Source organism: Elgaria multicarinata, chromosome 8 (assembly GCF_023053635.1).
Source record: "Elgaria multicarinata webbii isolate HBS135686 ecotype San Diego chromosome 8, rElgMul1.1.pri, whole genome shotgun sequence".
NCBI classification, from domain to species: Eukaryota; Metazoa; Chordata; class Lepidosauria; order Squamata; family Anguidae; genus Elgaria; species Elgaria multicarinata.
Genome location: NC_086178.1, coordinates 80,642,406 through 80,665,545, shown reverse-complemented (window position 1 = coordinate 80,665,545; position 23,140 = coordinate 80,642,406). Strand labels below are relative to the sequence as shown.

At 38.2% G+C, this 23,140-nt stretch overlaps 1 protein-coding gene across 1 annotated transcript in view; it reads left to right on the top strand.

The window, feature by feature from the left end:
• Window positions 1–23,140, top strand: part of CFAP46 (cilia and flagella associated protein 46) — a 100,586-nt gene that overhangs the window by 7,280 nt on the left and 70,166 nt on the right. The window contains 11 exon segments of the mRNA XM_063132844.1: window positions 3,167–3,290; window positions 5,646–5,740; window positions 6,375–6,476; window positions 7,635–7,734; window positions 9,377–9,475; window positions 9,909–10,099; window positions 10,655–10,883; window positions 12,774–12,894; window positions 16,852–16,975; window positions 18,493–18,623; window positions 21,372–21,517. Of these exon segments, the coding sequence (XP_062988914.1) occupies window positions 3,167–3,290; window positions 5,646–5,740; window positions 6,375–6,476; window positions 7,635–7,734; window positions 9,377–9,475; window positions 9,909–10,099; window positions 10,655–10,883; window positions 12,774–12,894; window positions 16,852–16,975; window positions 18,493–18,623; window positions 21,372–21,517 (1,462 nt within the window).

Genomic DNA, 23,140 nt, shown 5'->3' with positions numbered 1-23,140 from the left:
TCAGAGCAATGGAAAAAAATGAAACGTGGGAGCTAGTACCTTTACCTGAAGGTCGTAAAGCCATTACCTGTAAATGGGTATTCAAAGTAAAACAAAATGAGAAAGGACAGGTGGAACGTTACAGAGCAAGATTGGTAGCAAGAGGATTTGCTCAAAAATATCTAATAGATTTTGAAGAAGTTTATGCACCTACAACAAAATACTCAAGTGTAAAACTTTTGTTAAAAATTGCAGCAGAAAAACAATTGAATGTATTTCATTTTGACATCAAAACAGCTTTCTTATATGGAGATTTAACAGAGGAAATTTACATGACTCAACCAAAAGGTTTTGTTAAAAATCCAGGGTTAGTTTGTAAATTGAAAAAATCCATATATGGTTTGAGGCAAGCAGCAAGGTGTTGGAATAAGAAACTGGACAATGTATTGATCAAAATGGGTTTTAAACAAAGCAAAGCTGATCATTGTTTGTACACAAAACAGGATGGTTCAAATGTAGTGTATTTGCTGATTTATGTAGATGATTTGTTACTGGTTTTTAATGAAGAAGAACAGAAAAACACATTTGTAAACCAGCTGCAAAGACATTTTGAGTTAAAAGACCTTGGTTCAGTGAAAAGTTATTTGGGAATGCAAATTTCAAAAGATTCTAACACAGGGTCATTTCTGATTGAACAAAGTGGCAAAATTAAAAAATTGCTGGAAGAACACAGCATGGAGAATTGTAAAATTGTTGCCACTCCTATGGTCACTGATTTTCAAAATCAGACAGACAGTACTGAAATGGAAGACATACAGAAATATCAGAGTGTGATTGGAAGTTTACTTTATCTAGCAAACCTAAGTAGACCAGATATTACATTTGCTGTAAATCTTTTAAGCAGAAAAATGACAAAACCTTCTGTAACTGATTGGACAGCTGTAAAACGTGTATTGAGATATTTAAAAGGTACAATCAATTACAAATTGGAAATATCTACACACAAAGATGGAAATTTCTGTGTTTATGCAGATGCTGACTGGGCTAACGCAATTGATAGAAAGTCTACCAGTGGAGCAGCATTCTTTTACAATCAATCCTTGATTGATTGGTATACAAGAAAACAAAATTGTGTAGCAACCTCTAGTGCAGAAGCAGAATATATCAGCTTATCTCTGGCTTGTAATGAGATTGAGTGGTATAAACAATTATTTGCTGATCTAAGGTTGGAAATTGAGACACCAGTAACCATATTTGAGGATAATCAGGCATGTATTAGTATGGCTACATCTGAAAAGTGTAAACCAAGAACTAAACATGTGGATGTTCGTTATTCTCATGTGAAAGATATAATTCAGAAGGGCTGGATTAAGCTTGAATATTGTCCATCTGAAATGATGTTGGCTGATTTATTCACAAAACCAGTATCAATGGTAAAACACAAAGAGATGCTTTTAAAGCTGGGTCTCAGATTGTAACACAATTTAAACAACATGCGCAAGAGGAGGACTGTTAAGTATATGAAAAGAAATACTTGCTTAGTCATTAAAATTGTGTGTGTATGGCTATCTCAGGGTTAAACAGAGAAAGTATATCTGTGGGCAATTACCTTGAGATAGAGGCTGTTCTGGGAACCTTGCCAAGATTCTAAGTTAGCCTCATCACAGCTGTAAGTAATGTAGATAAGAATTGTGTAGATCTGTATATAGTTTCTCACTTTGTAAAATGGAACTGATCACTGATCTCTGATCACTGCTCTCTGTGTATGCCTCAGTGTGCTGATCTGAACTGATCTGAATTGAACTGCACAGAAGCCTGAAGGAAATAAACCAGCTCTGCTGTGTAAGACCTGCGTGATGTGTGTTTGTTTCTGAGCACAAACAGAGTTCCAGAGAGAGAAAAGTTCTGGCACAATAACCCAACATTCTATATGTCCAATCATAGCATTCCTTACTTTTTTCTTTACACACACCTGCTCTGCACTGGCAGAATTGTCCACTGCATAGTGGGCGTTTGTCCTTGTCAGTTTTCGTTGAACTAAATGGACCAGACATGTTGGTCTTTTATTGCCAATCAAATTACTAACTCTTTCAAATGATTCAACTCGAGGACATGGTGTTGATGGGAATATCAATATGTTATCTTCTTTGATATTAATGATAGCTCTTAATAGGCTAAAAACATTTCCTGTGGGAGAAATAAAGAGAAAAGAAATGAAACTGGCCAATCAGACGTTGTCTCAAATTTTTTAGACAGAATTATGTCTGCATTCATTTGACTTTCAGCCCTACTGTCAACATTGATTGAGCAATGGTTAGAATTTACAATCGATTATTGATATAATATTATGCTGAAATAGCTTCAAGACTTAGAATCAGAAAGCAAGATGAAGTGTTAGGACTTTGAGATGACAAGGGGAGTACATGAGACCTGTTTGTTAGCTTCCTTGCTGGGGGTGTTTCTGAATAATGTTAGCCATAAATCTGATGGTTTGAGTACAAGTTTATCAAAGAAAATTGAAAATTCATCTGGTATAGTCCTTTTTTGAGACCTGCACCATCACAAATACATACCAATTAACCCTAAAACTATCTATATACAGTAACATGATTCATTTGGAGTGGGGTGGGGGAAGTAAAAGTGAAATATAAAAATGGAAAAAAAATATTGACTAAAAATGTGTCCCTGATTAATGGGGTAACTTTTTTTTTTTTTAAAAAAAAACCATTATTTTTAATATACATTCTTATAAAACTGCTGATTGCAGGGACTAATGTAAAAGCAGCATTCATTCTACTCTATGCCTCATCTAAGATGATGCTTTTTGTAATACAGGCATGCATTGTCTAAAAAATAAAATACACTTTTTTCTTCAGTTTTTTTAAAAACATGTAAATGCATGCAGATGTAATCAATTCAAACTAGTATGATTGATTAAGATTACTTTAATTAATTAATTAAGACTTTGAAAAGAAGCCTGGAATGGAAGCTATGGGCTAAGCACACAATATATAAAGCAAATAGTGCCACTATTTCTATGCATACATTTTGAAATATGAGTACCTTAATAAAATAATGGCTTTGTGTAGCTTTCAAATGAAATGTATAATGATTTAGTAATGATTGCCTTTTATAAATACCATGCAAAATGGTGCTTACTATAAATATTATTTTGTTTGCTTTATAGTGAGTTGATTGAATGTTTCCTGGATGCTTCCAGAATTGAAGAAGCCATAGATTTTTCATCCACTGCAACAGCATTTATTAAAGAAAATGTTCCAGGGAAATATAAAAAACTGTTTTCACTAATGGTAACCTTTGAAAACCTAATTTACAATTTTAAACTTCACCCTGATGCTGAGACAATTCTAGATTCAAAAATCTGATGCTTGACTAGAACTTGGGTTGTCATTTACAAATAGACATTAGGCTATTTACAAATAGCCTAATGTCATTTACAGCATCCATCTCACCTAAAGGCATCCCAAACACATATAGGTAGTTTATCTCTCATAATACAATTGTTTTGTGCCTGAAACAAATTGAAGGATAGATTTCAATACATCTATAAGGCAAGTAATAAAAACACAGACAAACCAAGGTGCTTTCAGTAGAGCAGTGTGTTCCATGTCACAAAAGTTCAAAATCTAACATGTCTTACTTGGAAGACATAACATTTCTGTTTGAATATGAATATGCTATTGAATACGCTTATTGCACAACTGGTATGTATTGGTCTTGACAAACTGACAATTTATCCTAAGTTGTGTTTGTGGGGTTTTTAAAAAACAATGTTTACCTTGCTACATGGGTCCAAGGAGCCCTCAGGAGGACAACTAACAACATACTGATCTCACGATTAAACAACCCATGTAGAAACATGCTGGGAGTTGTATAACTTTTCTCTGTCTAAACATGCATAGGATTGCACCCTTTTACACTGTGAATCAAAATAGGAGAGTGCCTATTGCCTTGCTTTAAGTTAGTCTTGAATTCGGGTGACCATGTGAAAAGGAGGACAGGGCTCCTGTATCTTTAACAGTTGTATAGTAAAGGGAATTTCAGCAGATATTATTTGGATGCATGCAGCACCTGGTGAAATTCCCTCTTCATCACAACAGTTAAAGCTGCAGGAGCTGTACTAGAATGACCAGATACAAGAGTGGGCAGGGCTCCTGCATCTTTAACTGTTGTGATGAAGATGTAATTTCACCAGGTGCTGCATGCATGCAAGTGACACCTGCTGAAATTCCCTTTTATATACAACTGTTAAAGATACCGGAGCCCTGTCCTCCTTTCCATATGGTTACCCTACTTTAATGGAAAACCTGATTAGCTTAAAAGGTGAGCTGACCCGTCCTGTCTTTTAAACACATTATAAAGCAGCTTGAAGTTACTCAAATTTCTAGAAAGCTTTGCAGAACTGTAGAGCCAAAAGTAAATCAACATTTTAGAATTTGTTGTAGCTTTTTGTCTTGTCCTGCATTCCTTTTGCTTATTACATACATGTAATGAAGGTAGTATGACTCACTTAATGCTGGTTTAGTGCAAGTCTCAGTTGGTTCCAAGTCTGATACCTGAGCTTGATGGATTACATTGATAGGTGGAAGTATTATTGTGGCATCAGAAATGATGCCTGATTTGATTGGTATATTTCAATAATAAGGTTGGTCTGTTCTTTTTCTCTATCTATTTTTTCTTTTCCTTCTGATGATCAGTCTTAGGGTAATGGGGAATATATCTTGCATCTCATGAAATTAAAAATGAATATGTACCTGACTTCCCACAGCTGTAATAAAGCTGTAAGACGAGGCAAGCTAGGTCATGTTTTCTATGCTACTTCAAGATACCTTTGAGAAAAGCATGCCGGCAGTGGTCTTCAACTACAACAACAATTTAAAAAATGCTATTGAGTTGTATCTCTCAGATGAGCCATCAGAGCTTTCCAGTACTCCTGCAGTCTTTGCAGTCTACCACTCCTGCAGTCTATTAAAAATAGTAGCGTTAAACAAACAGCTGGTTAAATAAAATGTTGATATAAAGCTAGGTTGTGGGATAGGCAAAATAAGGAGAGAGACTGAATTAATTGTAATTTTATTATAAAAAGGGAAAGCTCTATAGACTGTTTAACAGCAGATTATTTATCAGTTGTTTAGAGTGCAATCCTATGCATAGTTTGACAGGAAAAAAAGTCCTACAACTCCCAGCATGGCTGGCTGGGCCATGCTGGGGGTTCTAGGACCATTTTTTTCTGTCTAGGCATGCATAGAATTGCACCCTGTATGCGTATCTGCTGGTGTCAGAATTCTGAATTGAGGTCATCTTAGTGGAGGGATCCATTCTACACTTGGGAAGTCCAGCTGGAGGGGAGCTTTGTGTATGTGCAGAAACCCTTGTACCAGTTTAGGAGTGGTTATACTTAATGTTCAAATCTGCTTTTTAAAATTGGCGAAATTTCAGCTGTACATAATCTATAAATCCTGCTATGAGGATGTCAGATGTTGACATCCTTTGTGAACTTTTAGTTATAGAAAAGGTTAGAATTTGAATCTTTCTCAGCTTTTGAGTAGCTGATACTCTGTACTTTACAATAAATACTGTTACTATATACTTTATAATAAATACTATACTGAAAATATTGATATAGGTATTGTAATTGTTTATAGGTGCGTCACAAACTAGTGGACGCTGCACAAATAGAAGATGAACTTGAAAGCTCTCCCAGCCTGAACATTATTTATAAAATCCAAACAATCAAACTGTAAGTATTGGTTATTGCAGGTGAGGATCTCTGCTGTTTAAACTATATGACTAAAAATTGGTTGAGATCCAAAGAGCCATGTTAGAAGAGAAACTGCTGTTAGTGCAATTCAGTGCACAGAGCAGAACAGAATAATTGCCATGTAGGATCTGCCCAAAATCTCTCTCTCTCTTTGGAGTTAAATGTACATCCAGCAGGTGTCCTGGAAAATGTGTTACTCAAATGCTAGTCTGGAGTAATTGCTAGTCACTTTGAGTGAGCAGATGGATGACACAATGCTATCCTGTTTTAAAGAGGACAATTTATTAATAACATAAAACATGCCAAAATAACTAGAGTGAAGTCTGATTGTCACCTAAAGCAGAATTATGCACTCACAGACATTCTTGTGTTTCCTGAATTGAATTTGGCATGTTCTCACTAATCATTCCTTCTTGCTTGAAATGTAACTTTTTTCCTCTTGTCTTTCTAGCGAAAGACAAATGAAATGAACTTTTGATTTATTTTATGTAATTTTATTTTGAATAATAATACACTCACAAATCCCACTTGTGACAGAATGGAAAATACTGGCTGTTGGATAGATTTTTAAAGTTTAAAAACTGCATTAATCATTCACTTGTAATAATTACAGGCATTTAGATAAAAATGAGATTCCACCAGATGCTGCCACAGATTTGAGTAATACATATGAACTGCTGAAAGGATCTAGAAGGAAAATAAACCGTATTGAAAGGTAAATTTCATATATTAGCAACACTCTGGAGGATCTTTTTAAAATGTCAGTATTTGTTATTTATATTGCATTCAGGCCCAAAAGTTGAAGTTTATAGAATGTGTCCTCTGCTGTGCTAAACATCTATTGTTCTATAGATCTTGTCCTTAGTGCACAATCTCTTCCATAGAAGCAAAGGTATTGCTAATGGGCCAGATGAGCCCCTTCCCTGTCTCTCTCCCTCCTTGGCACATATCAGACATTACCCGGAATGAAATGCCTATGTGCTTTCTTCCCTCCACCCCACACCCCACACCCCCGGCCTCAGATAGCCTGGCCCCAAGCCGTTTAGGGCTTTGAATGTTAGTACCAGCACTTTGAATTGGGCCTAGACCTGAACTGTCAGCCAGTGAAACTGGAAAGGTATGATATGAACTCGTTAACCAATCCCTGTTAACCAGTCTTGCTGCCCTCTTTTGTACCAGCTGAAGTTTCCGGACCGTTTTCAAAGTCATCCCCATGTATAACGCATAATCCAGATGAGAGGTTATCAGAGCATGGATAACTGTAGCTAAGCTATCTCTGTCCAGATAAGGGCATGGTTGGTATGTCAGCCTAAGCTGATAAAAGGTGCGCCTTGCCACTGAGTCCACCTGTGCCTCAAGTGACAGTTCTGGATCCACGAGCACCTCCGAACTACGAACCTGATCCTTTAAGGGGAGTGCAACCCCCTCCAGAACAGGGTGAACATCACCTAGCCGGACAGACAAACCATCCTCTAACAGTTCCTTTGTCTTGTCTGGATTGAGTCTCAGTTTGTTGGCCCTCATCCAGTCCATTACCATGCTCAGGCACTGATTCAGAACAGGCACTTCCTCACCTGGATTTGATGAAAAGGAAAGGAAAAGCTGAGTGTCATCTGCATATTGATGACACCTCAACCCACATCTCCGGATAACCTCTCCCAGTGGTTTCATGTAGATGTTGAACGGCAAAGGGGATAAAATAGAGCCCTGTGGAACCTATGGCTGCAGTCCTATTCTCATGTAAATGTCAGTTAACTGTAATTGAAATTTCTTCTGAGTAAACCAGCATAGGATTGCACTGTAAGTCTATTGCATATAAAATTAATTGCCAAGACCAGTTTTATTCTTATTGCTTCTGTTTTCTACTTTGCAGAATTTCTTTGCTGATGGAATTGGCTCGACTGTCTTTGAAATTAAATTGTATACCTATTGCGTGTTCATGTATAAATGACTTGAAGAAATGTAAGATTAGTGTGAGTGTTAGGAAATTCTTTGTTGAATTACTTCACTGTGAAATCATCTTTAATATAGAAAGTCTTCTTCTTCTTTTACTCATGTATGAGTGTGAACTGATCTACTAAACAAAAAGAAAATAACTCCAATCTTACTTACATAATGTTAACTATTTTCAGAGTCTAGGGGAGTCATTGCTCTCTAAAGCAATTGCAAACAGGAAGCAGGGAAATGCATCATTGAAAATGTAAAAGGTTCTTATTAATGGTATGACCATACATTTTAATAATGAGACAGTTCTGTAAGGGCTTGCTTGGCCAAGTATTCCATTCTCCTTTGCTGGGTTAGTGAACAGGCTGTAAACAATGTAATTAATTTTCAAAGAGCACAAAATTACATGTTTTCCATCATATTCAGCCATGACAGCAAGTATTTCTCTATGTTTCCACAAAGCCCCTTGCCTGGATTTTAGGGGGTGAGGAGGGAGAGCTCCACTTATCCTCCACTTATCCTTGTAACCTATCACCTTTGCACTGTTGGTATTAAGTGTTAAGTACTAACAGAATAAAAGTATACATCAGCAGAGGCAGCCCAGTTTGCCATTACGGTGCAACATCCATACAGATCAGAAGTTTTCCAAGGCTGCATTGATGCAGCACGTAATATGAAAATATCTACTTGTGTTGGCATGGCCATTTTGTATAATATAACCAAAGTTTTCACTTTTGATTAACAGTGTGTTACTAACAAAGAATCTTGTGGCACTTTAAAGGCTAACAGGTTTATTTTGCTTTCATGGGCTAGCATTCATTTCATCAGATGCATTGAAGTTGGGGAATAAACACACAGAGATATAGAAAAATTGTGGGCCAAATGGCCATGAAATGCTGAAATACAAAAACTATAGTTCAGCATTTCATTGCCCTTGGTCCCATTTTCTTTCTATATCTATATTTATCTGTCAACCAAGGAGAGCACCATCCATCTGATGAAGCAGATGCTAGTCCACAAAAGTTTGTTCCGTAATAAATTTGTTAGTCTTTAAGTTGCCATACACCTTTTTGTTGTTTTTGCTGCAGCAGACTAAGAGAGAAATTCTGTACCTCATAAGCAGCATCTTGAGGACACAGGATATTTTGGTTTCCTGGCTCCGAGCTCAGAGACAGGAAACCACGCTCCTCACCTCCTCGCCCTCTTGCAGCCAGCACACAGAGAACCACAATGGTTGCTGCTCCGAGCTCATGAATGGGGGCATTCCCAGGGGCAGGGTGGGGAGGAGACTGGGGACATGGGAATACAAGTTATCCCCAGCCTCCTTCCCTCCCCCTCTCCATCACCGACGCCTCCTCTAGACAGGCAAAATTGCCCATCTGGCTAAAACGCGGAGCAAGAGGAAAATTGCACCTCTAGCTCTGCATTGGATATTCATAAGCCTCTGGCTTTGGAGGCTTGTGAGTATTCAGGGTGGTTCCAATAGAATTGTGCCCTAACAGGGTGGTTCCAATAGAATTGTGCCCTATCCCTCTGAAATTTGTATGATAATACTTATGGGTGTTTATTTTTTTATTATGTATTTCATTTCTATATCGCCCAATAGCCGAAGCTCTATTCAGTAGTCATGAATAGTTTTATTCCTAAGTGAAAATATGTTTATATTATTAGGATACAGCAAAAGAGATTGAATTAGACTGCTTGGAATGTGACTGTGAAGTCCAGAAACTTGGGCCTAAAATTGAAACATATGCTAAAAGCGTTGTTGAGGTATGTTTGCTCCTTAATTGGCACTATTTTGTAAAGAAGGCTGCCCCCTTTGCCTCAGATTTGTGGTTTCTCTTTCCCTCTCTGTCTTTTTATGAAGCATGAAATTTAGCCTCAGAGATTCATGCTAAGAAAGGAGGATATTACCCTACTTGGAGCCAACTAAAGAGAGTGGTCTGCTGGTTCAGGAATTAATTATTGTTGGATGTGGGGTTACAAAAGAAGTTTCTATAGGTCAGTAGTTCTGCCTCCTAATAAGCAGTATGTGACTAGTCCAATAAAAAGGCACAAACTCTGAAAGGGAAAAGACTTAGTGTCTTCCAAGAGCACTGTCAGAATGCTATTCAGGTTATCAGATGGCTCATGGACTAGGTTCAGAAACTTCATTTATTTCTATAATTGACGTAAAGGTTTTTAAAAATTATTATTCTTGTAGGCTCAGCTAAAAGTAATACAGAAACTTGAACTAATTTTGAATCGTGCGATTCGGATGCGAGACCCTAATGTTATTCAGGCAGTATGTGCTACCCTGTGGAATATCTGCTTACCACTGCTGCAGCACAACTTGCAACAGCATGTACGGAAACCATTGTTGGCTATTGCTGAAGTCCTAGAGAAGATTGACAGGTAAACTGGTTTTGGTATGAACGCTAATTTATTTTAGAGATCTGATAACCTTTGTATGAACATGTGATGAATTATGGAACTACATCATATTAAGTCAGACCATGGATCCATCAAGCCTAACACTGTCTATTTTAATTGGCAGTTGCTCTCCAAAGTCTCTGGCAGAAATTTCTCCTAACCTTTACCTATGAGATCCTTTTAATCAGGTGCCTGGACCCTATGCAAGCAAGCCATGGCTTTACTATGGCCTATCTGTGCTACTCTGTCTATGTGACTGTGAGAGCACTTTGGATCATTCACCTTAAAATAGTACTGTTTTAGTACATGTTATGTTATGTATACAATACATCTGAAAACTGTTCTGTTGATGTTCTTCAAGAATCAGTTAGATTAAATGTTACAGATTTGTATGACTCTTTTGGCAAACTTAGTGCAAGTGGAAAAATGAAAGTCTTCTGCTAAGAAGAAATTCTAATTGCAATTATACATGCATGCTTAAAGAGAAAAAAGTTTATAGTAGTTTTAACTGAAAATGCTTATGGTTGTGTTTCCTAGCATGTTGATTTTATTACGTTGTCAAGTTCATATGGAAATTGCCCGTATTGAGGAAAAGGCAGACAGAATAGAGGCGGCCATTGAACATGTGCAGAAGGCCATGTACCTTGATAACAATGGGCAATATCATGAATATCTTAAAATGGCCTTCCATCGGCTTAACTTAAACACAATGTTGTACAAGTCATTGGAACGTCTAGAAGATCAAGCAAGTTTGATGATTGAACAGGTAACTGCTGGATAAGTTATTAGAGTATATCAACAACGACAATAATAGCAATGCCTGATCACGTTTTCAATTGGTATATGTATATTCAGATTTGATTTGGGTCACTAGTAGATTATTCTTCAACAATATTTTCAACAAAGGGGCTTAACTGAAAATATATATGATATATATTGAAATAATGGATCAAGTCCAATGTATATTTTAGGGGAATCTTAATTTGACAATCTTATAAGCTTGACTGATGGGTATCCATAATCAGGAGGTGGACATACTATTTTTTTCTCTGTTGTGTTCTGGAATTGTACGCCTACATATGAACATTCCTAAGCAAGTCCCTCAAAAATCTTTGGAAAGATAAAGAAATTGTAAGACTACAAACACATGCTTTTATTTTTATTTTCATTTGTCTCCTTCATTCTAAGTATTTGTCTTGTCTTCCTGTTATGTTTCCACCTGATCTCTGCAGCCATGAGGATAAAAATGTGCAAACAGTTGCACGATGGATTGGCCATACCCATTGGTTTTACCCAAAGGGGACCATGCATAGAGAAGCTGTACTGCTTTCATCATTTCTAAATCTGGTTTTCATAATGGTCCATTGCAAACTTTATGAGCTTTGCATGCACATGGACAGACAGTGATATTGTGTACAAGTGTTACCCTTTTAAATTATTTTCCTCTTCCTCCCAGAGCAATCACTGACTTCTCTCATATGGAGGGGGAGGAAAAAACAAGCAAGTGTGAGAAATTGTCTGGAAAATTGTCTCACACAGCCTAAGTTGGACAATAGTTGCATCCCGCTCCTTTTCAGGGTTACATGTATGAACCCCCTCATTATTTTCTCTGCACAGTCCCTCATTGGGATATGTAATGTACATGGAAAAATCTCGGTGTGAATCAGGTTTTACACGGATGCAACTTTCAGTGAATGGAAAGTTGTATCCATGTATTCTGCATGCCCAGCACTGGAAAAATACTGCTATACAGAAAAAGTTGCTGGTCAGTGCAAGTTGTATCCAGGAATAACTTAATTTATGCTGAGGTTTCTCCATTTAATTCCATATATTGAAAAGACTAGGTGTTGTTTTTTGGTTGTTTTTTAAAATTTGCTCATATGAATGAACCAGTCCTTACAGTCATGAAAAAGCAGTCACAAGAGAATCATACTTTTATGTTGATAAAAAGTGCTTAAGAAGTTGTCTATGTAAAGAAACTGAGAAAAGAGAGATCATTTTCACAAATGTGTCTCCAAATGTTTGCAGGGGTCAAATGTATATGAAGTACCTGATAGGCAGAACTCAACTATTTTCTTTGGTGTTGGGATCGGCAATTCTTAACATTGAGAATGGAAAAGCTCCTCCTGAGTGTGTGTGTGTGTGTGTGTGTGTGTGTGTGTTAGAGTCTCCATGTGTGCATTGGAGCTGCTAGATAAGGGCTATAGCCTGACAGATGTGAAACCAGGAAATTTTCTCCCTCCCACAAATTATTATTTTTAGCACTTTTTAAGGATTCTCCAGATATGCATTACTATTTTATGCAAAAATACTAATTATTAGCTAAGGTGACAATATCTTGCCCTCTAATAGTACATGCTGGTGGTGAGTGCTGTGAAGGAAGTATCTGCATGCTCAGGAGAATCCCAAGGTTTGCAGAACAACAACAAAAAAAAAGTTTATAAAATCTCAAGGGGAAAATACCCTGCCCCCAAAAGCCCTACAAAGACCGAGCTTGCTCAGTAATCACAGAATGTTGAATGTCAATTGGAAAAGAAAAAATATTGAAAATTGGGAATGGTGTACCTTGGAGGAGGGCATGGCTGGCATTTTGAATACTGTTAACATTTTGTTATAAATCCCACTTCAGTAATAATAAATTCTTTTCTTTGTTTAGGCTAAAAAGGGAACATCAAAAGACAGTGTGAGAAAAAAACGGTCTCTGTTGGTGAATGCTGGCCTTGCACTAGCTCCTGAGGCATTTCAGATTGTCCTTGATAGCGAAAATGAAGTTAAAGGTAATATACATTTTCTGTTGTGTTAAAACTAAGAAGATTGTTTTACCAATTTTTGCCTAACCTAAAGAACTCTTTTGGTTTCAGAGGTTAACTACACAGAATGTGGAGGAATATAATGTGTTTAATTAAATTATGTGTATGTCAGGAGTCCAATGCCTATGGCCTGGTTTGCACATAAAGCTAAGCCATGGTGTAGTTTGTTAATACCTGGTATTGTATTGTGTCTGAATCCATCCTCATAACCAAACCATAATTTGTTTGTGAAGCAATAAACTACAAATAAAACCCATGGTTTGTTATTGGTTATGAAACCTGGCTTGTTTAAACCATGGGTTACCATGATGTCTGAACCCAGAACTAAGGTTTATTCCTGGTTTGTTTGCTTCCTGAAACATAGGTATCTAGCAATAGCAGCCTGAAAGTAAAACCATTCTGAAGGCTGGCAAATTGGGCAAGAGAGAAACAAATCAGAAAAACGGAAAACAATCTGCAATTTGTTTGCTCATCTGCAAAACAATTCATGGCTAAAGCAAGAAATTATGGGTAACATAAACCGTAGCTTACTGTTATGTTGAATGTAGCCTATAAGTGCTCTACTCTCAGTGACCACGTTTTCCTTCTCTATCTATGGCAGCTTCTTGCTTCAGGCAAACAGGTTACATAACCAGATCATCATAAGTACAAGCTGCAATTTTGCATGCTTCTGTCCAGCTCACATCAAGAAGGTTTCTGGCAGAATCCAAAATGGCAGTTTCATGGTGATTAATTTGAAAGGGCTCTTTGCCTTAGCAGAAATCCACAATGAGCTATGAAAAACGCACACACACCCAGATGACAGAGTGCCATTTTTCTGCCTTTCCTATTTTTGGTAATTCAGTGCTGAAAGGAAAAACTTGATCCCTCAAGTCTTGAGAGATCAAAAGCTTTTCAGCAAACATTTAATAGACTTTTTGCATAAATTAGAGATGAGCTTTAATTGAAGTAAACACTAGTTGCCAGTAAACTGTAGGTTCGCAAGACTTGAAATAATATTACTTTAAATTTTTACATTGCATAGCAGAACACTCATTCTTGTTTTAAATAATCCTCTTCCTTTTAAACAACAGAATTACATAGCTGGTGTATTGAACCAATTATATGTATGGCCACTAACCAATGGAGTCCTACCTGAATCCTATTGCTCTTTCTTTATATTCAGTTTGTGTGCCCTTGAATGCAGAGAGCCACTGTTGAGTAGTTTTAAATCAACAGCATGTCAATTTGACACAATTTGTCTGAAGGAATGACATTGAAATCAGTAGCCCAGTTCTTTGACTTTTTAGGGTTTTAGGGTTTCCTTGTGGTAGCCTTGAATTATTCTTAGTAAATAGCAAAAGGTGAGTGCAAATGATAGAAAGGAAATCAGCACATTGGGCCAGTTCACATGTAACCCATGATTAACTAACCCAAGATTTGCCATGCAGATGCACTGCCTTCCTTGTCCTCCTCACGTTCACTTTTAATCAGCTACATACAATCAGCACAAGCATGACATGCAATCCTGGTACCTGGGTTGTTTAGGGGCTAAACAATACAGCAGTTAACCTAACAATAAATCATGGGAGTGCAACCTGTTGGGAACCGGGTCATAGCTAAAATCAGCTCCTGCCTCCTTAAATTCTTCTTGCTACTCCTTCAAGAAAAAATAGCTGGAAAATTTGCTAGAGTAGTTTCTTTTATTTATTTATTTATTTATTTATTTATTTATTCAGATGGTATACAAAAGAGAGGGGTTTTTTAATGAAAATTCAGTGGAAAATTACAGTACAATACTGGACTGGTTAAACAACAATTTAAATAATACTGTGAAGATACATCATGACATATATCCTGGATGGGCAGAACTGGTACAAATAAAATGATATGCTGCCTTGTATATTCTTTTTTATTTATGAACATAGTGTTGATAGTTAATGTTTCTGTCTTAAATGGGTGACAGAGACTTATCTTAAGGTATGTTTGGAATGGAAAACACCCAACTATAGCACATAAAGTGTTGTGTAAGGAACACGATAAAGGTGGTAAATTGTATGTAAATTGGTTGTTTGAAGATCAAACACACATGTCTTATGGGTTTGCTATGAAAAACACAAATCTGACAGGGATGTTTCCAGTAGCAATTGTAATGGGTAGCACTGTCCTAACACATACATACGAAAAGCAATCTCGGTTCTTCTAGTGCTGGTCCTTATGTAAGCAAAACGGCACCATCCACTCACAAGAGGAAGGTATCAGGTTTCCAGATCTACAACAGAATCTTTAAAAATAAAACCCTCGGGAAGAACATCCCCATCCCGCCCCCCAGCCTTAAAACGCACAAAAATACCCAATGAAGACTGTTCATGACCAGCGTTCATGGAATGCTGACAGACTATTAGAGGCAAAATGGAAATCCAGGGGGAGAGGGAATGAAATTGAATGCTTTGAATCCTGAACAGACAGCACTCCAGGTTGTTATAATTAAATACTTATTACTTAGCCTTGTATATACTGTTATGAAAATTGTCATGTAAACAGGGCTTTTGACCACACACCAAAGAAGATGGTATCTGTTTTTTGCTATTGCTATTTCTGTTTATATAATGTAGTCAGACTATGGGCCCATCTATACCAAGCAGGATATTCCACTATGAAAGTGGTATATAAAAGGCAGGAGCCACACTACTGCTTTATAGCAATACTGAAGTGCATTGACAACAATTGGGGCCCATGGCACATCTACACCAAGCAGAATATAACACTATGAAAGTGGTATGAAGGCGGTATATGGTATGTGTCATGGGCCCCAACAGTTGTCAGTGCACTTCAGTACTGCAATAAAGCAGTAGTGTGGCTCCTGCCTTTTATATACCTCTTTCAGACCACTTTCATAGTGGATTATCCTGCTTGGTGTAGATGATTATAATGTATTCCTTGTGACCATGTATGGCACTGATGGGAAACATTAGAGAGGGTGTTGATAAAGGCTGCAATCTTATGCTCACTTATCTGGAAAGAAGCCCCATTGACTCAAGTGGACTTGCTTCTGAGTAGATATTTATAGGATTATGCTGAAAGACTTTTAGTGGACACTGTCAGTTTCATGATACCCACTATTCTATAAATATGTGAATACATAATTTTTTAAAAATAAACTGTTTTAAATTCATGTATTTGTGTTTTTATTTTATTTTATTGCTATTATTGCTTGGCACATTGCTTGAGGATCAGATTAAAGCTTACTCAGTCATGATTATGTCAAAGACCATAACTGGATGCTCTTCAGTGCCTTGCCTCATCATATTTGTTGGAAAGCTTTATCTAGCATGGTTTATAGAAAGCGTGACTACCATGTCATTATACTGCTGAAATAATCCATGTTTGACATATCTGTATCGCTAGAGTCATTTTCCACCTGAGGGCTCAGCTCATTCTCCTGTTGTATCTTGTCTCTGTCAGTATAAGTTTCTTTCTCTGTCAAATATTTTTGGCTTGTAAATAATTTCCCTTCCCCTTTCTCTCTGTCTCTCCTTCATTCATTAGCTTAAAATCTAGGGTTTCTCTGATTAGCACACTGCAATATCAACATCTATAGAAAAACTGTGTTAATGTTACATTAGCATACATTGTGCAGTCTGAGATGTGTTACAAAATACTTTCCCTCCCGGTTTATTTCTTCTAAAATCAAGAGTTTTAAAAATAATGTTAGAAGACCTGAACATGTCTTATATTTTTCATAGAAATCTATTTGTCCTTCATCATTTGGGGCCGGTCTCAACCGATTTGATGCTGTTGAATCAGTTAGCTTTAATAGTATTTCTGTTCTGCATTTGCTCATTTAGTGGCTAAATGATTCTAGTGCCTATCTTGTGAAATTACTGTGTAGCCGTATCATGAATATATTGCATAACTGTGTAAAGCGTTCTCCCTTCCATCTAGTTGCCTCAAGTAAAACTAAGGGTCCAATTAGTTACCTCTGTGCAAAAGCAGAGCACCACACCAGAAATGTGGAGAAAGCAGATGTTCATTTGAAGAGAATAGGACATGAAAATGAAAAAGAGAGGTAATTATGATCAAAGGCAAGCATTTTAAAAAGTTGTATTTGAAGGGATAAAACATTACATTACAAAGGGAAAGATGGATGTTGCTCTGAAACATCTAAAAACTAGGTCATAAAAATCACTAATTGCTTGGGCCAAGAGTCACTGGAACACTTCAGTTTAAGTTCACATATATCATCAGTGTCATGAATAGGGCCATGAAATTATCCTGCCTCCCCAAAGTTTCCTTCCTTAATTTTCTGAACACCTCTCTTTGGGCCTGCTCTTTCCCACCTGCTCCTTTCATGCGGGTCTGAGGCTTGGGGGCTGTCTATATGCCCTGTATACCGCATAGTGGCTGCACAGTGGTACTGTGCTGGTTAGATGATGCAGCCACCAATTTGCAGCCACCATGGGACTTTTCCCAAAACTTTTAAAGAGTTGCAGACTTACTGTGACTTTTTCCTTTAGTCCAAGGTCACCACCATCTTTCCTCCATCTGTTGGTGGTGATTTCACTTCAGCTTGAGACTGGGGGCGTTCTGGGAGCAGATCGCGACCACAGATAGGTCGCGAGAAGACCAGGCAGAGGGCATGAGGCAGGCTTGATGAGCCAAATGGCTGCTGGAGAGCTTGAACTCCCTCCTGCCATGGGGATTTAACGTTCCCACCCCGCAGCTGCGATGCTGAGGGAACGAGAAACAAAAGCAGCATTGTGAAGACACCCCCTTGTACTCTTACCACCTCTGCTCCACCTTCCCAAACTACAGAAAGAAGTGAGTCACAAAACAAGGAAATTGTACATTTACTTGAATGCTGGGCAGCGCTAGGCCTGGGCCCCTGAATCTATTTTGTATGACTCCGGATCTATTCCCCAGAGCCCGAAGTGTCCATTGGTGGCAATAGAAGGATTTTTGGGCTGATTGCAGCTGAGGAGAAAAGGGTTAACCCCAGTGCCTACATGCTGCAATGCCCCCCTCTGTCTTTAGGACAATTCAGCTTAAGGAAAATATTTCTATTGATTCCAATGGGAGTTTTTTCTTAAGGTTAGCTGCAATGCAGAGGGATTTTGAGAGGAATAACAGTTTGAAGGGAAGGGTTAGGCCTTCCTTACCTGTGCAACCCCCCTGCAAAGTCCCTCCCCTTCCGCATGGCAATTCAGTTTAGAAAAATAATCCCATTGATACCAATGGAAAGATTAGGCCACGAATCTTTCAATTGCCTCTGCTTGAATGGATTTATTCAAATTTAAAAAGTGGGATATACTTCACAGACTCAGATGGACCTGCATTCAGATAAAGGCAGAATCTCCTGATTTGGTCATTCATGTGCTTAATTCTCCCACTGAAATCAATAGGAATTAAAAAGTACTTAACTTTGGCTGGTTTGTGTCCAAACTTTCTGAAAGAAAACAAAACCTAAACCCTTTCCCACAGCCTTTTAATAAGAGCGTGCTTATACATTTAGGGATGCATGATTTATTCTGATTTTTTTAAAATGTAACTGAAGTTGTTTTTTGTTTTAATTTTTCACTGGTATAGAATCAGGCTTTGGTCAGAAATAGCAAAAACAGCCCGGAAGCAAAGTGTGTGGGACGTGTGTCGGGCAGCATGTAGATTCTGCCTTTTATATGATGATTGTCAAATGACGAAGGCCTCAAAGCGCAAAAAATGTAAGTCACAGTATTTGTGTGTGACATCATTTCAACAGGTTATCGTCAATGCAAATTCACAGGCTTCTTTTTCTTTGAAGAGCAGAGGATAAGATCTGTGGGTTGGCTATTGGAGGTTGCATTCAAATCCCCAGACAAGCTTGACTGAGTGGCATTCAATGCAGGTGTTCACCCTGCACATGTAAGAGCTAAAAGTGTGGTGGGGGGCGTTGCGTATGTGCAAACCTACCTTCAGTGTCCCTGGCCATGCAGGCATCTCTAAATTTATTTATTTATTATTTATTTTATTTATTGCATTTTTATACCACCCAATAGCCGAAGCTCTCTCGTCGGTTTACAAAAATTAAAACCATGGAAACCATTCAAAATATAATAGTATAAAAGCATAATATAAAATTTAGACAATGTAAAAACATAACCAGGATGAAATCGAGCAGCAATGCAGAATTTCATACAGATTTAAAATACAAATTTAAAACAGCAAAGTTAAAATTAAGTTAACAGGCTGTTAAAATGCTGAGAAAATGAAAAGGTCTTCGCCTGGCATCTAAAAGAGTGTAGTGTAGATGCCAGGCAAACCTACTTAGGGAGCTTATTCCACAGCCAGGGTGCCACTTTGTGGGTTTAGCACAGAGGTCTACGGAGTGGCTGTAAGTGCATTTGGTTGAACATGCGCTTGTCTGGGTTCTTGATTGTGCCAAAGTTTATAAGTGCATGTAATTGAGTATGCTTACAAAACCTCTAGCTGACATCTGTGCTCAATGTGTGAAAATCTACAGAGGAACGAGTGCACAGAAAAGTTGGGGACAGGGCTCTCATGCTCGCCCTTGCCACATATTTTTTTAACCCTCATGTGCACTGTCTGTATGCCTGCAAAGGCTATTGACTAGCCCAGAGCCTGCACGTACCACAAGGGAAGGCAGGATTTGGGCCATACTTACCTGTAACAAAGTCTTCTTTAAAGATTCTTTGTATTTGTAAAGTTGGTGTTTGTAGCCTGACAGTTTTAGTTTGAATGTGACTATCTTTGATTGCGTTTAGAGTACTATAGCTAACATATTAAGCATTTATCTCTGCACATTTGGTTTAAATGTGTTACCTGTGACACTTGCACCAAGATAATTTTTGTAAACCGCCCAGAGAGCTTCGGCTATTGGGTGGTACAAAAATGCAATCAATCAATCAATCAATCAAATTGTAGTATATCTTATCCCATCACAGGAGTTCTCCTGTTTAGAATTCCAGCCAGCCAACCAACCATGCCCTCTTCTAGGATACTAGAGGTTGTAAGGGGCACAGGAAAGTCAACCCCTTCTTCCTCCAGTTTTCTTTGCCAACTTACAGTCATCATTCCTGGAGACCACTAAGCATGCTCAGCCTGCATTGATCAGTTTTATGAAAGGAGGTATATACTTTTTCTTTTAATTTATAAACTTTATATACTTCTCTGTACCTGGCAAATCCCTCAAGTATGTAGAAACCACCACCTTATTTGTGGGTAGCCCCCAGCTGAGTATGCTATTGTAAGAAACAAGTGGGACGTGCAACAAAATGTTGCAGTATATCTTCACCCCCTCAGAGGAATATTCCAACAGGGTGCCAGCCAGTCAGCCATGTCCTCCTCCAGGATATTATAAGGAGGTGTTGGTGGGACAAGCAAGCTAGTTTCCCCCCTGCCCTAACCAACTATTCCATTTTTCTTTTGTATCTTGTCAAGAGGGCAGGGCTCCTGCAGCTTTAACTGCTGTGATGAAGGGAATTTCACCAGGTTCTGCATGCATACAAATGACACCTGCTGAAACTGCGTTTTCTATGCAACTATTAAAGTTGTTTTTAAATAGATGTTGTCTTTGTATGCTGCCTGTTTTTACGGTTTAAAATTTTGTATATAAATTATTAATGTTTAATGTTTTAATCTTTTGCAAACCGCCCAGATTGCTTCGGCTATGGGGTGGTATTGTAATGATGATGATGATGATGAAAAGGTCACAATTATTCCATTAGTCACATCAGTCACCAGCATCACATCAAAAAACTATACAGAAAACCTTCAGAAACTGGGCCTACCAAAATACATCCACACCAACATCCAGAAAGCAGCCATAATTAAAATGTGCTCAATTATCAGGAAATTCCTGAATCTGTAAAAGACAGCATGACTTGGCAAAGCCCGTCATGTCCATCTAACTGCCATGAGTGAGAAAGGGATAAAATAATAATAATAATAATAATAATAATAATAATAATAATAATAATAATAATATGGTCACTCTACACAAACCTGTCCTGGGAAGGCCCATTTTGCCTCCAAAGTGATAGGCACTAATCACCTGTATTTGCTATTAGAGCAAATTGTGATGATAATCTACCTTGATCTTTGGGATAGAAGAGAAATCCAAGTAAGTATATGTTGTCTATGATTTCCAACAGACTAGAAAAAAACTGACTTGGCTGTTGGTGTTTCTTTGGGGCAAGGTGCCTGCCCCCCCCCCCCCCCGGCCAAAAAAAGGACAAAACTGCTTTTTGGTTTTATTTTTCCCTTCACCTGTTTATATGTCTAGGTACTGATAGCATCACACCTTAGGTAAATCAAGAGCTTTTGTGCTGGTCTCCATCTGTGGGTTTTACCCCTGGACCCACCAAATGACATTGTTGTACTAGCTGGAATACAGGGTTTTATTATTCCAAAAGTTTACATAAGCACACACACACAAGGTTGTTAAAATAATACATTTACTTTTCTCTTAGTATTCAAGAAGAAAACTAGTATGGTCATAGTAGGTGATGAACAAGAAGGAAATGTACAAAGAGAATCACCCTCACCCACTAAGTTATTCTCTTTGGAAAAAGATTTACTCAGAACTATAGCAGAAGTAAGATTCATTAATGCAGAGGTTAGTATACATGTCAAAATACTTGCTCTCTTTCTGTCCTTGCTTGTACATGCAATGCTGATAAGGCAGCGATCTCCACTTACACTAACTTGCTTCTTCCCATTATCCCTGACATCTATGTAAACATGCATTGTCACAATGGGAATATAAGTATCTCGCAGGGTCAGAGGTATTATCGTTTTTAACGTAAATATCACCTTTCAGGCTTTGCTGGTTTATGGATCATTCATTCTGATGAGTGAAGCTGTCCTGAAAGATTCCTTTTCAACTTTTCATGTGCTATTTTACAGTAGTACCAATAGTTTATCATCAATTTTACTGTGAATATAAAATATTATCTATATATTTAGATTATTTTCTCTTAAAATAACAGGTTAAAACGTCGTTGCAGATATTACCTATTGCTCTTTAGAATTTGAGCATTTTAGGGATTATTTATTTGCGTTCATTTGTATCTCGTCTTTTTGTTAAAAGTTGTAGCCCATAAGGCAGCTAACAGTTCTTCATAAAAACACTAAATGCAAAACAGTAAAATAAGATTATACAAAAAAGGGACAAAGTGGCTAATAAAAAGACAGAATTAACATAAGTACACGTTAATGTGTATTAGATTTTTTGTGTGCCTATAAAATATTTAGAAAAACAGTGCATGTTCAATTTCTTCTAGGAAAGAAGACAGAGGCCTTGACTTTAGAATTTTGTTCTTTACAGTGGCCGTATTTCAAATTGACTTTTGTTCATCCTGAGCAGGGGAGGGCTGAAAGGCCAGCGCCATAGGCTTTTCCTATGTACACACTCCCACACAAGTTGAGACTCAGGCAAGTCTCCCAGTGTGAAAATCACTAGAACCATTAGCAAGCCGTTTCTTTGGGCTTCTTAGCCGCTCACTACAGTTTGTGGTGTCTTGTCTTGTGCTGAGGTGAAATATCTTGTGTTCTTCATAATGGCAAGAGTCTACACCATCCATTTATCCCAGGGTCAGCTCCAGGTCCTCCCTGTGTAGGGGATCCCGGGGTCAACTGGGGACAACCACTCACTTTCCAGGGATAAAATGGACTACTTTTACCCCGTTTTTCCCCCGCAGACCCGGGACAACCCCAAGGATGGTGAGCAGGGTAGCTTGGGCTATTGGGTCCTCCCTGTGAGTAGTGGGACTCTTTAAATGGGCATGGAGCTGCTCAGGGTGACTACATACCCATTGGGGGGGGGAGAGCAATTTTGCCATCCCCAGGATGGCTTCCAGCGCTTTTCAGTGCCGAGTTTTAAGGTTTTGGGGTGTTTTTTACTTACTTGGGGCCACGCAATTGTGCAGCTGGCTCCTTCTTCCGGAAAAAAACAAAACCCACACACCACACCAAAATATTCCTCTTAGCTTTCAGAGTGCTGGTGTTTGGATACTGAGGGAGGATCCCAGAAGCCAGAAAGCCCGAGATCCTCCCCTGCCCTGTCCTGGAAGGCTCATAGGTGTAGATGAGCCCAAAGACTCTTTTCTGTTCTTGAGAGAGAGGCTTAGTTAATGTACCTTTCATCTAATGTGCATCAACTGGAGGGAACCTCAAGCTTGCATACTCTCCTTTCCCTCTCCTCTGCCTCCTCCTTCTTGCCTGTGAGGAGTTCAACACT